This window comes from Vidua chalybeata, chromosome 5 (genome assembly GCF_026979565.1).
Source record: "Vidua chalybeata isolate OUT-0048 chromosome 5, bVidCha1 merged haplotype, whole genome shotgun sequence".
Taxonomy (NCBI): Eukaryota; Metazoa; Chordata; class Aves; order Passeriformes; family Viduidae; genus Vidua; species Vidua chalybeata.
The window spans coordinates 15,755,106-15,767,790 of NC_071534.1; the positions used below are offsets into that span (position 1 = coordinate 15,755,106).

Genomic DNA, 12,685 nt, shown 5'->3' on the forward strand with positions numbered 1-12,685 from the left:
CACTTTTTTTACTTTTAAGATCAAACCTTGATGACCATGTAGAAAGGCAAACCTGGTCCTGATTCTAATCAGGATTTTATAATAACATATCCAAGTTGTGACGATCAAAACCTGATATCCTTAGTACATCTTCACTGACAGAGTATTTCCCTCACAAAAGTGCCTTAAAATGCCCTATCAAATCAGACACTTAGGCTAGCTTGAAACATTTTCCTAGAAAAATAACCAACCACATAATCAAACTCGGGGTTCTTTCTGAACACAATAGCACCCTGGAGATAGATGAATTTCCCCACTCTAGTAGTTTTAAAGAGAAATGCTCCCTTCTCTGTAGGAGCAGTAGAGATCTAAACATTTCACACTCTTAATTTACCTCAATGAGATGGGCACTTCTGTGTCTATGAAGAACCATTTACATTCTTGAAATTCAGTACAGGAAAAAAAAAAGTTAAACATAAGGTGTCTAAAAATTAATTTAAATTGAATTCTAAACCTAAAATAAAGTCTCTCATATGAGCAAGCATGTGCACTACAAATTCAGTGTGGAAATTTCTGTTAGTAGTCCTGAACTCATTGCAGCTATAAGAGTATTCCCACTTCACACAGCAGCCAGGTATGTGCCAAGCATTTTGTACACAGGCTACACAGCAGTTAGAGGATACGAAACATAAGGAGGGTTTGTAGAATGCCCAATCAACTCTCTATTGCTGCCATTTTCTCCTGGCTCTTGCTGATGGGCACTGCCATGGTGGAAATAATTAGCAAATATGTAAACAATAGGCAGTTACAAAAGATTTTACCAACATTATTATTGTAAGTGGTGAAGGCTTTAGTAGACAATAATTTCAGTGCCACAAAAAATTGCAGAATTACTTCTGGTTAACTTCATTCACTAGGGAAACAATAGACTTTACTGAGTGGGCAGCATGTGAATGGAAATGCTTTGCATTTTGTGCCAGCTGTTGAACTCCCATGCAGTACCCTGTGACATTCGCTCTGAGGTTTGCAGTGTGGAATACTCACTTTTTGTCTCTGAAACTGAAAACAATAACAGTGTCTTCACAAGACCACAGTACTTAAAAAATGGAAAAAACCTTACTTCTTCCCACTCTGATGTGAAGGAAGGTGTTCTCTCCGAATTCCCTTTGGAGCACTGTGGCTTTGGTGTGGGTTCACTCCAATTGCTTCTTGCTTTTTTATCATTTGGTGGATGGGTGATAAGATTAGAATCAGATTTTGAAACATTTTTGCACAAATGCATTTCCAGCAAGGTCTTTGGTAAAGATCGTATTCTGCCCAGCGTGCACGCTCGCTCCACAAATCCTCCAGTGGTAATAACCCATTGTTCACTGATCCTTGGTGCACCAACCAGGGTATGATTTTCTGCTGGTTTATTCTTAGTATGAAATATGGTTCTGTTTACAATTGGTGGCTTTTTTTTCTTAACAGGAGGATCAGAGCTGCTCTCTTTCTGTAGCTGTATCTGCTGCGCTGCGCTCTTGCTCAAAATGCTTTTCTCCAGTGGCCCACTGCACAGGTTTACTTTGCTGTACAGCTGGAGTGGATTTTCAGGTGGGTCACATGCAGGTGATGATCCATGAAGTAAACCTGCAAACTGCTCAGCGGGGTGTCCTTCAGGAAGCTCACTTTCAGTGGATGTTTCACCCTGGCTACATTGCTCTGAAATGAGAGAATACCTTGTAAACATAAAAAGGTGATAAAATACTGCAAACAAAAAAATCCTTACTCCCCTCAAAATTACTTTTTAATGCTGCTTGGTACATTCTTGTGTAAAGAAACAAAATACACCTATGCCCTGAACTGATTTGTTATTCTCTTAAAAAAATCTTGAATACGGTTATTTTATCCTGACTAAAATATCTGCTGGAAGAACAACCAACAGTGCTCAGTGCTATATATAAATTCAATGAAAAAACAAATTTATAAGATAAAATAGGCCACTGCTATTCCATCAATTTGATGATATCTCTTTTAATTTGCTATTGAGTTGAAATGTGCACAAATTACATAGTTTAGTATGATGAATTAGGTAGGTAGTTTGTAGGTGGTAAAATACATGAAGAACCATTATTGTCACGAATATTCTTAGTAATTTTTCCTTTTATAGCCATTATAATAATAGTGAATTTACACTATGATGCCTTTTTACTGACAGTCTCTAAGGAATAGATCTGAGTGTTGTTTTTATTTTCGGGAACTTTGGAGAATAGTAATAGTAACCATTGGGGAAAAAGAACACAAGTCTTTTCAAGCACACTTTATATGTAACTTAGCATATACATAAACACAAAAAGCAACCACAGAAAAATGCATTTCTTTGGCAAGGTTTAGAGTGGATTATTAAAATTCTATGGCTCTTTTTTACACTTGTAGCTGAAAGACCTAGGAGAGGGGAAAAAAAAAGGAGGCCTGCGCTGCCTCACCTAAAGTGTTGGTGTGGTTAACGTCACTCCATCAATATGGCATTAAGTCAGCATGTTCTAGTCAGAATAACTGTGTCCCTACTAATGGTCACATTCTATAACTACTTCCTTAAAGATAAATAAATTAATCTCATTCCTTATAGAAGTTGTATGTTCTAGATAAACTCTAACTGTAGGAGTGTGAGCACAGCAGTAGCTACCACAATGAATTGAGCATAGCATCATGCCATAATGTGCAAAGATATTGAGTAGTTTTCTCCAATTAACTAAAATATCTGGTGGCAAAAAAAAAACCCAATCAAGTCTCAAAATATCCTTTCTAAAAGAAAGCAGTGCTTGACTTTATGAATGACAGAAGAGAGATGTTGGTATCTACTTCAAAACTTCATCAACTCATTTACTAGTCAGCAGCTTAAAAATATAATATTAAATGCTTTTCTATATATGATAAAATTCTAAGAATCTAAGAAAATATACTTTTCTTCTTTGAGAAACAACCAACTAGAATATACACTTCAGACATTTTGCAACCAAAAAGATGTGAGCTGTTATGAAGAAAGGTTAAATGTAGGACATGACAGAGCTTAAGGGATCAATAAACCCAGAAAAATTTGGTTTAGGGGAAAAATTCAGGGGAAAAGGAGGACATGGGGTATTCTCTCTTTGATTTCTGAAAGTTGCTGATTTATACATATGTCTGCAATGTTGAAGGTGAATTCAAAATGAGGAATAAATTATGCAAATAATGACTGCTTTGTTGTTACTCCTTTACATGAAAAACTCAGTAGCTGAGATTCTGCTCCAGATTAAGTCACCTCATTTTTCTACATGGGTAAGAAGCACATTAGCTCCTACCATAGAGATCAGATTAATAAAGTGAGTGGAACCTATCACTCTCTGTACTCTGTTAACTGGGCTAACTACACTGCCAGTGACTTACAGGAGACCGCATTCCATTTGTGTCCAGATACCTACATTTATATATCTGTCATGAACTGAATCCTATTTTGATGTTCCAGACAGGTATCTTATAGCTGTGTATTGAACTCATTGAAGAGAGAAATATTTTTGTCAGGACAAAGCAAACCAGGAGGGAATAAATTAGGAAAAAGAAAAGCTTACAGAACCTGGATTGCAAGAACTTCACTACTAGCTTTGCTACTTCTATGTTACTAAATAGTACTGGCCAACAGCTATGAGGATCTGAAGGAATTACTAGGCTCATGTCCTTTAAGTTAAACTCTCCTCATTCTCAAGACATAGCTAGTCCATCCAAATAATTACTGGGAATAGTCTCTGTTCTCAGCTAAAATTTGCACTGTGCCTGGGCACTGTCTAGGTGGGTCTATTCAGTATTGGCCAAAGACTGGCAAAACCCAAACAGTTTAAGAGCACAGACTGCCAAGCACCAGTGGCATCTCATGCCCTGATTTTGCTCAATTTACTACCATAAACAAGTTCTAGCTGAGAACTCCCATTCCCCTGTGGTCAGTACTGACCACTAGATAGTGTGTGTCTGTGTCTTACAAATATATGTACTGACCACTAGAAAGTGTGTGTGTGTCTTTTACTTTCCAGCAGTGACGCAGTGAGAATATATCAAAACATTAATTCCGCTTGTTTTGACAGTTGATGTGGCAGCAAAGATTCCAAATATATTGTATGAGCCTTTTTCATCTTGATCTTTCACAACCCTTACTGTACTATGTATACATAAGTATATATATTCTACTTTAGGTATAACTTTCATCTTTAAAATACTCACAAAAATACCTTAAGGCTCAGGAAAAATTAAAACAAAGGTTGCTTGTGCACCCATTAGTCTTCTTATGTGTTAGCAAGGACTCTATTTCACTTTTTAAAAGATCACTATTAGTTTTCAAAAATACCCTATCTCACTTAATGTTGAGAATAAAGTTTGCCTAATGAAGAAGCTCCTCAACATTTTCATAGTATCATAGAACTGTTCAGTTTGGAAAAGGCCTCTAAGATCGTCAAGTCCAACTGTTAAACCAGCACTGCCAAGTCCACCATCACTACCAATCCATGTCCCTAAGTGTCACATCACATCTTTTAAATATTTCCAGGGATTTATATTCTCTTTGTTCAATAAGAGTGGTCTTATTACCTATTTACTGCACAGCATCTAAATTCTTCTTTGAATATCAAGTTCTTTAACAGCTTCTCAAATTTTTATGATGTCCACTATCTAAGAAATTCACAAATATGAACTCATGTATCATTCTAAGGTAAGATTGTAATGTGATATTATGCTAATTTGAAAAATGGGAGATAAGGCATATGGATATAATGCTGAAAATGCAAAAATGTTTAGGCATCTGATTTGAGATTCCCCAAGATTTTCTTTGTTCAGAGTATTAAATACTTTTAAACACAGAATATTTTCAAAGCATAGTCACTATTCATTTCAGTAGATCAAAAAAATCAAACCTCTAATGTGTCAAATCCATCATTCAAAAACCAAGAAACATGGTTAATGGCTACTTGGGTAACGTTCTGTCTTGACCAGAGCAAAAAAAGTCCTGGCAGAGACAGGTAGACTCTTATTAAAGAGACTTTTAATAAGATCTTTGCTAATTATGCAGCAAAGTAAGCAAAGATCTTATAGATACACCTTCTTCACCCCATAACTTTGAGCAATGCAAACCACATCTATACTAGGCAACAAAAAAGACTGGGGCTGTCAGGGAAAAAAAAATCCATGTGGTCATGATGAAGGTTAAGAAGCAAGCAGCATCACCTGCTGCACTGCAGCCCTAAAACAGGTTATCCAGAGTGGTGCCATGTGCACCCCTGGACAGTTTCAAGACCTGTTTAGTAAAAGATATGTCTGATCTCATAATGACAGTCCTGCTCCAAACAGAAGGATGGACTAGAAATCCTCCAGATATCCAACAGTTTAATGAACCAATTCTAATTCTGAATCTTCTGACTTTTGACCTGATAACTGTTAAGGTTAATGCTCTTTGAATACTGACTTGCATTATTATTTTAGTTTCCTAATGCAGTTAATATTTAGTACTTTTATGTTCAGCAAATAAGGAGAGTACAGAGAGGACTATAGCACTGCTCTAAATAGTACAGTAGCCTATCACTCCCTGTCATGTTCTAAAGAAATCATAGAAGGAAAAAAATAAACCATACAACAGGTAATCATAAAATTATTTCCTAGAGTACACTTTTCTTTCTTATTCCAAGTCAGTATTTGTTGACTTAAGACCTAAAAAGTGAGATGCTGAATAACCTCTTCAAACTGCACCATGATCTAAAAATGCAGATTCATTGTTCAAAGGAATATCCAAGATCTCCATCTCAAGAACTTAAGGAATGAAAAGCTTTACACAGGATAATACCACTAGTATACCCTTGCTAAAATAGGCAACTTTATAAAAAAAATTAAATCCCATCTTTTAATAATTACCCATCTCTGAGACAGACTTTTTAAATTGCTGCATATTTCTGTCATAAACTTCAAGAAAAATGATACTGAAATCAATATTTATCCTGAAGCTTAGTAGCAATGCAAAACTGTGATATTTTATATATTATTTTCTGGTTTTAAACATATCAAAATAATTATTTTTTTGAATATTGCTGTATATTGAAAAAACCCCAATGCCATTTATTAATTCTTGCTATTATTATTTCAACCAACTTAACTGGCACTAAGAATTTATATAAACAATTACATTACATAGTCTATACTCAGTGAACAGCCATATAATAACGACAGCTTTTTCTTCTCCCAGGCATTTGAGTAAACTTTATGAGAAGGAACTTTAGGAAAGAGGGTGGGGACACAAGGGGACAGGAGAAGTTCAAGCTCTTGGACTCAGTCCCAGAGAAGCATTCAGCTTATAAGTAATTTTTTTTTTCTTTTTGCAAGTACATTTATTTTTGTAATTAAAAAAAAAAAAAAAAAACAACAGAAAGAGATCTTGCTTCCTTACCAGATACTGCTTTTCTTACCACTTTATCTTTTTACTTGTAAATAGTATCATAAATACCAAAACATAAACAGATGTCATTTCTACAGAACTTTAGCGTTATTAAAAGTGCACATAAAGCTTATCCATCTGAGAGGATTACTTCTGAAAATCACTGTGATACTGCCATATCTGTGTTACAAGGAAAACATTTACATTTGGAGCTACAAATAAATTCAGTTGTGCCATAATCTCAAAGCCACAGATACATATTGCTATTATCACCAGTTTATATACAACCAAACTGGTATTTAGGCAGCAGATTGCAATTCAATCAGCTATTTATTTTCACACTGATGCACCCTAGCACAGTTGCCTGTGGTACATATATAGAACTCTATGGAATACCATTTCTCACTTTCAGTATTCGAGAGTTATAATTTACAGATGCTTCATCAAACTCAGATATTTTTTCCTGATTCTGACTCCAAGACTGCAGAGCACATTAAGAAAATCAGAAGCATACTGAATACTGTGAATTTTGCATTCACGTAAAATTGGAAATAGTCTTATTCACATTTGTATCTCAAGAGATTCCATGTTCCTAACTAAAGTACATTCAGGAGAATAACAGTTGTTAATAACACTAATGAAAAGAGCTGTAATAGATAAATTATAATGACAGAGTTAGATCTTTAACAGGCATTGCTGTTGCCATGGTGCAAAATTTCTAATGTAAAATAAAAATCCACTAGAAAATTGTTCTATAACTATGGTAACAACTGTATTGTGACCTGATTATTCTATTCAACTTCTGTTTTCATTTGATCCAGAAAGATGTTTTTAGCATCACACTTCGCACATGTGTAATATCTGCCCAAAAATGTATTCTCAACTCCCTTTTCCTCACATTCAGTTGATTGCTAAAACCAACAGTCAGAACTGAGCAATATTTGGAAACTACCCTCTTACAGAAGGATGGGTAAGCATATTTGCATGGTAAAGATTGCTTTGCAAACACTAGAATACCCTCAGTAGTGAGGATATCAGTTGTATTGCCAAAGCAATATAAAAGAGGACGATCAACAAGAAAAGATGTAAACCAGAAAATTCATAGTATTTAAAAACAGAAGTAGCAATATTCAGGAAGGCATTATTTCACACAGCAAACAACACTGCACTCTGACCAAGCTACAGCTCTTTGATGGCAGCACTTTGGCTGCAGATATCTTAGATGAGGCAGAACAATGTTTTCGCACTCAAGGAAAAGTTAGAGCAAGGTACAATGGACCTGGGAGATGGAACAAGATTACTTAAGCAAGTGATGAAGACTGTGGGCTTCTACTGTCACCAGCAACAACACAGAAGAGGAGCAATAGTGTCCGGCCAGACCGCAGTTTCTTCTTCTGGTCATTCCTAAATCTGGAAAAACCACCAAAAAGTGGTTGGCAAGGTTGCTGTTGATGGTCTCCAGGCTCTGTGCCCAGATTCCAACACTGCCAGCTTCTCAAAACTCACTCCCTTAGAAATCATAGTGAGCATCTCTGTAGGTTGGGATTTTGCTCTTATAAGCTTCAAAACTGCCAATTCACCCCTTAGTATTGCACTCTGCACTTGACTCTGTACTGAGGGGTTTTACTGCCTCATTGTCTGTACCTTCATTATTTCATTATGACCCATCAGAAACTGAAAAGATGAGAAAGATTTTCAGGGAAAGATATGGAGTTTTCTGAACATTGCTAGCCAGCATCTAACGAAGAAAGAAAGCTTTGGGTGAGGAAGGATATTAGGCAGTTATTACTGCTAATTCCAACCACATTATAATGCCTAAATATAGTCCTTGCCCAAATTTTCAGCAATAGCAGTGTAATCTGGTACAAACAGAGTTAATTTTAGCTCTTATTGAGCTGTTTTGTCTCTTCTGTACATCTTCAGAATTTTTTTATATATTCATATTCTGTATTAGAGGAGGATATAAATGTAATTTTCGCAATCACATAAAGGGTTAACCTTTTACTGCAAAATTCAACACAGACAAAAATAAAGAGCTGCAGCTGCCACCTCCATAATGCCGTTTCCATGAGGATTTCTTTCTATGTGACTATATAAGGCTTGGTTCCTAGACATCTTAAAGACAGACAGGCTCTCATGAACCATCACCTTTTACAGAACAAAATTCTGCCTTATGCCTGCACATCAAAATAAGGATTCTTCAGAAAAATAACATGCTAACATTTTTATGGACTAAACATATCAGACTGATAAAATAATGGTCAATATTCCTCAGGTGAAATGCTGGACAAATTCAACACTCACATTCAAGCTAAAATTCTGCTGGAATGTTTCAGCTTTGCCATGCAGCAAAAGCAAAAAGAAATCCTCTCAGTGTGTTTTTTGCAATTTTTAGTGAATGTTTCATAAGAAATTCTGAGAGGTGAATGGCAATGGATTTAAAATGTAATTCTGCAGAGAGATCACATATAATCACATTGAGAAATTCTGTGGGGATCTCTTCAGCAGAAAGCAGTTGAGTGGGTTGTGGCTGTGCTCAGAAAGTACATGTTAATTTGACAATATAGTACAGCAGGGCAGAGTAATACAAAAGGAAAACTTGGTGACACTTAATAACTAAAGTCAGTGCAAAGCAATATCAATGTGATAGATGAGCTCTTGAAACCGTATCCTTTGGTTGAAGACTGTAAACCTGTTACATGTTTCATTCCTGGCATTTCACACATCACATGCAAAGAAGGAATGACAAATTTTTCCACCAAGTGGGAACAAAACTTACGATATACAAGGCAAAAGAAACTGTAAGAAATAGTGGATGATTCTTAGAATAATGTTTCTAAAAGGAGACATTGCACAACAATTTCATTTAAAAGGAATGATTTACCTTAGCAACAACTCAGTTTCCCCCATCATGAGACAAGACCAGAAAGCAAACAAAGCATATGTTCTGTCATTTGCACTGACCATACATTTCTCTTTTCTAACCTCGATATAGAATATATTTCTGATCAGAGCAGTCTTTTTAAGATACTTTATCTTGTCTCTTCTTTCATTCCATGTACAAGATCATCTATGCTCTTTTTCAACTCCAGAAAGAATGGAATTGGTGTTTGCATAAGAAATAATATAAAATGAAGGCCCCCTACCCCAAATAGTTTCTTTCAGTTTTTGCTAAATCCGTTAGGTTGTAGGGACAAAAAAGTGTACAAAAATTAAGAATGTCTAGAAAATATCTGTGGCTGTAGAAGGAAATTTCAGTTCTAGATGTAGGTACATATACAGTCATGGAAAATTTGATTCAGATTTTCAACTCTATGTGGAACATTCACTGAAATTTTATATAATTGCTTACATGTGACTGTATAGAAAGTATTCACTAAAAATCATAGTCTTTTATCAAGCTTGCAGATCACCACATCTTTTAGTTATAAATACTGATTGGGGAAAATGAGAGAATAAAAACCAAATTAACTGTATTTACTTTCTCCTAATGATTTATTTGTGGGTTGCAAATGTGAGAGGATAACCATTTAATTTCTTTTGAAAAGTATTTACAAAACATAAATCTTCTTTAAAAAATTGACACAATAATGTGAAAAATAATTTATCTAAGAATAATAACTTTCTAGGCATATTTAATATCTCTCAAAGTTGTTTACTTTTCACAAGTAACTATATTTACTTTTAAAAGTAATATTACACACAGGATGCTTAAAAGAAGCTGTGAAATGAAGGGCAGAGATTCAGGTGTCTAAATGCAGACACATATGGCCATTGTAGACACTATAGGGTATCCAAAGTGACTGCAAAGGCTGACAGTGTGACAACACAACTTGAAAGCCTTTATCTTTCTGGTGAAGCAGCTAGAGGTCAGAAACAGTATTTGTAGTATCCAAGTTGGTCTAGACACCTGGTTTGGCACTAGAATTGTTTCTTAGAGATCAAATGGTAGCCGACTAGGAGTACTGAGTGTAGATGTAGACAATACAACTCAAAGAATCCTTTACTGTAGAATAAATAATTTCATGTGTGCATATACTCCATTTCAGATGACTTACATACACTTACTTTAAATAGGACTGAAAAGTTGTTACAATTTTAAGTAATGATTGTTGATATTTATATCAAAATAGCCATCAAGTTAAGAGGCTAGAACACCTGAGTGCCACAGAGCATGAAAAGGCTGGCTGACACCAGGTATCAGTTTATGATATTTTGGAAACATATGTGCATTTGGAACATGAAATTCACCTGCTTTAAATTACCTATGACTGCTAGGGGAGTAGCATAGTTAGCAGTCAATGTGTAGCTTTTTTTAGCTAGTAGGATGCAGAAAAGCACTTGCTCAATTTTAGATACAGTTAAAGGAAAAATGAGTATTAGACTAGTGTTGCTCAGACATGGAAGAGCAGTGAATGGCGTTGGAAGACAATTACAAACTTTGATGCTCCACCACAAATAACACTTTACAGAGCTTTCTTACTATACAAATACAACCAAATAAACAAAAAAAATATCATGAAAAGCTGTATGAATCATCAGCTAGTTTCAGGACAGAAGCTCCCACAGAGACCAAGGCACAGTTTAACGTAATTAAAACCCCTCTTACACAACGAGCTGGAAAGTCACGCAACACAAATGCTACACATTGAATAATTTAGCTTCAGTTAGGATCATATAAGAGTTAGAGGACAGAGTTTCATCTACTGAATAGCTGCAGCAACAGAGTACATTACCACTCACCCTACTTAGAGGGGACTAATTTATTAAGCTAAAAGCACTAAGATGGTACTGCTTTCAAAAGCATCCTCAAGACCAGTAGAAATACAAATATAAGTTTGTTTAAGAGTCCAGAAACTGTAAATAGGAAAACAGAAACTCAGTCTAAGGGATCAGAAAATAGACTAGTATTTATGGGAATGATACCATTCTAGTCCCATAATTTATAGTCCAGATTCTGTTCAGCTAACAGTCTGATCTAGACCAGGAATAATAGATGGTAGAAAACTCTGCTTTACCAAATAACCTCATACAGTCATTGGCACATCTTCAATAAATAAATGAAACTTCCCATGTAATTAGATATTTTAGATTTAGAAAACACCTTTTTTGATAATGAGTTATTTTCATCTACACTGCTTCAAGACAGGTCATAATAAGTTCATTAGGGCCTTAAACCAGATACATCTGAAGCAAGGCAGACCTAGAATCTTATTATTGCTTCATTCTGCTCTAATTTATTTATGTTTATGTTTATTTATTTGTGAACTAAGGCCTCAAACCAGGCAGATCTGATCCTTCTATCATTTATATATTTCTGCTATTTAAGCAAGTTTGCTTAAATTTCACCTGAGGAGACAATAGATCACTGAGATCTTGTTTTGTAGGTGTGTAGATGGGAAGAATCTCCATCAACAGGGAAGTTCCTTGTAAAAAGCAAGGTAAAGAGATATAGCAAGTTGTCTAACTTACCAAACGTACCCATGAGAAATGAGAGTGCAGAAGTAGTTTGTTATGTCAATCATAAGCAACAAATAATTGCAGAAATAATATTTTGATTGTTTTAATTAGCATATTCTTCATTTGTAATAAATTGGAAATCAGATGATCATGGTCTCCTGAGAAATTTAAAACAAGTCACTTTAGCTCTCTTTCTAATAGCAAACAAGCATGACTAGCAGCTCAACATATCAGACAGCATTCTAAGAGATATACCAGAAAAAAAAAAATCTGCAGATGGTTTCTTTCTTTTTCTAAATTTTATTGCTAAAATAACAAGAAATTACTATGAAAAAAATTTAATCACTTTTCTTATTAAAAGTGGGCATACACCTTTTTCTTGTAAGAATAGGAAAGAGAGAGAAGAAAGGAAGGCAGAGAGAGAACGGGAGGAAAGAAGCCATTCTGATGACCACAGATAGTAAAACCAGAACCTCTTGATTAGACTTTCAAATTACAATTGTTCCCAAAAAGGACATTTTTGAATGTGCAATGTGGTTTTATGTTTGTTTTTTTTTTTTAATTAGCTTGCAAAAATGCTATGAAGACACAAAGACTAAATGCCTCTGTCTCTAAAGTATTTAGACAATGCTTGTTTCCTGAAAGCATTTTTATGAAAGCACCTATAATGAAGCACAGTTAAAAAAAAAAAAAAAAAAACAAAGATGGTCACACTTGGAATTGGTTGCCTTGAATTTTATAGTGTTTTCAGCATTTCACATTAAGTTAGTTATTTATCCTCTCTGCACCAACCTAAATGAAAGAAGGCTGATCAGGGTGGTG

General features: G+C 35.2%; 1 protein-coding gene across 2 annotated transcripts in view; it reads right to left on the reverse strand.

Annotated features, from left to right (window-relative positions):
* Positions 1-12,685, reverse strand: part of ANKS1B (ankyrin repeat and sterile alpha motif domain containing 1B) — a 396,607-nt gene that overhangs the window by 209,701 nt on the left and 174,221 nt on the right. For both annotated transcript variants that reach the window (XM_053943037.1, XM_053943036.1), the window contains exon 13: positions 1,100-1,680. In XM_053943037.1, the coding sequence (XP_053799012.1) occupies positions 1,100-1,680 (581 nt within the window). The remainder of the gene's footprint in view (positions 1-1,099; positions 1,681-12,685) is intronic.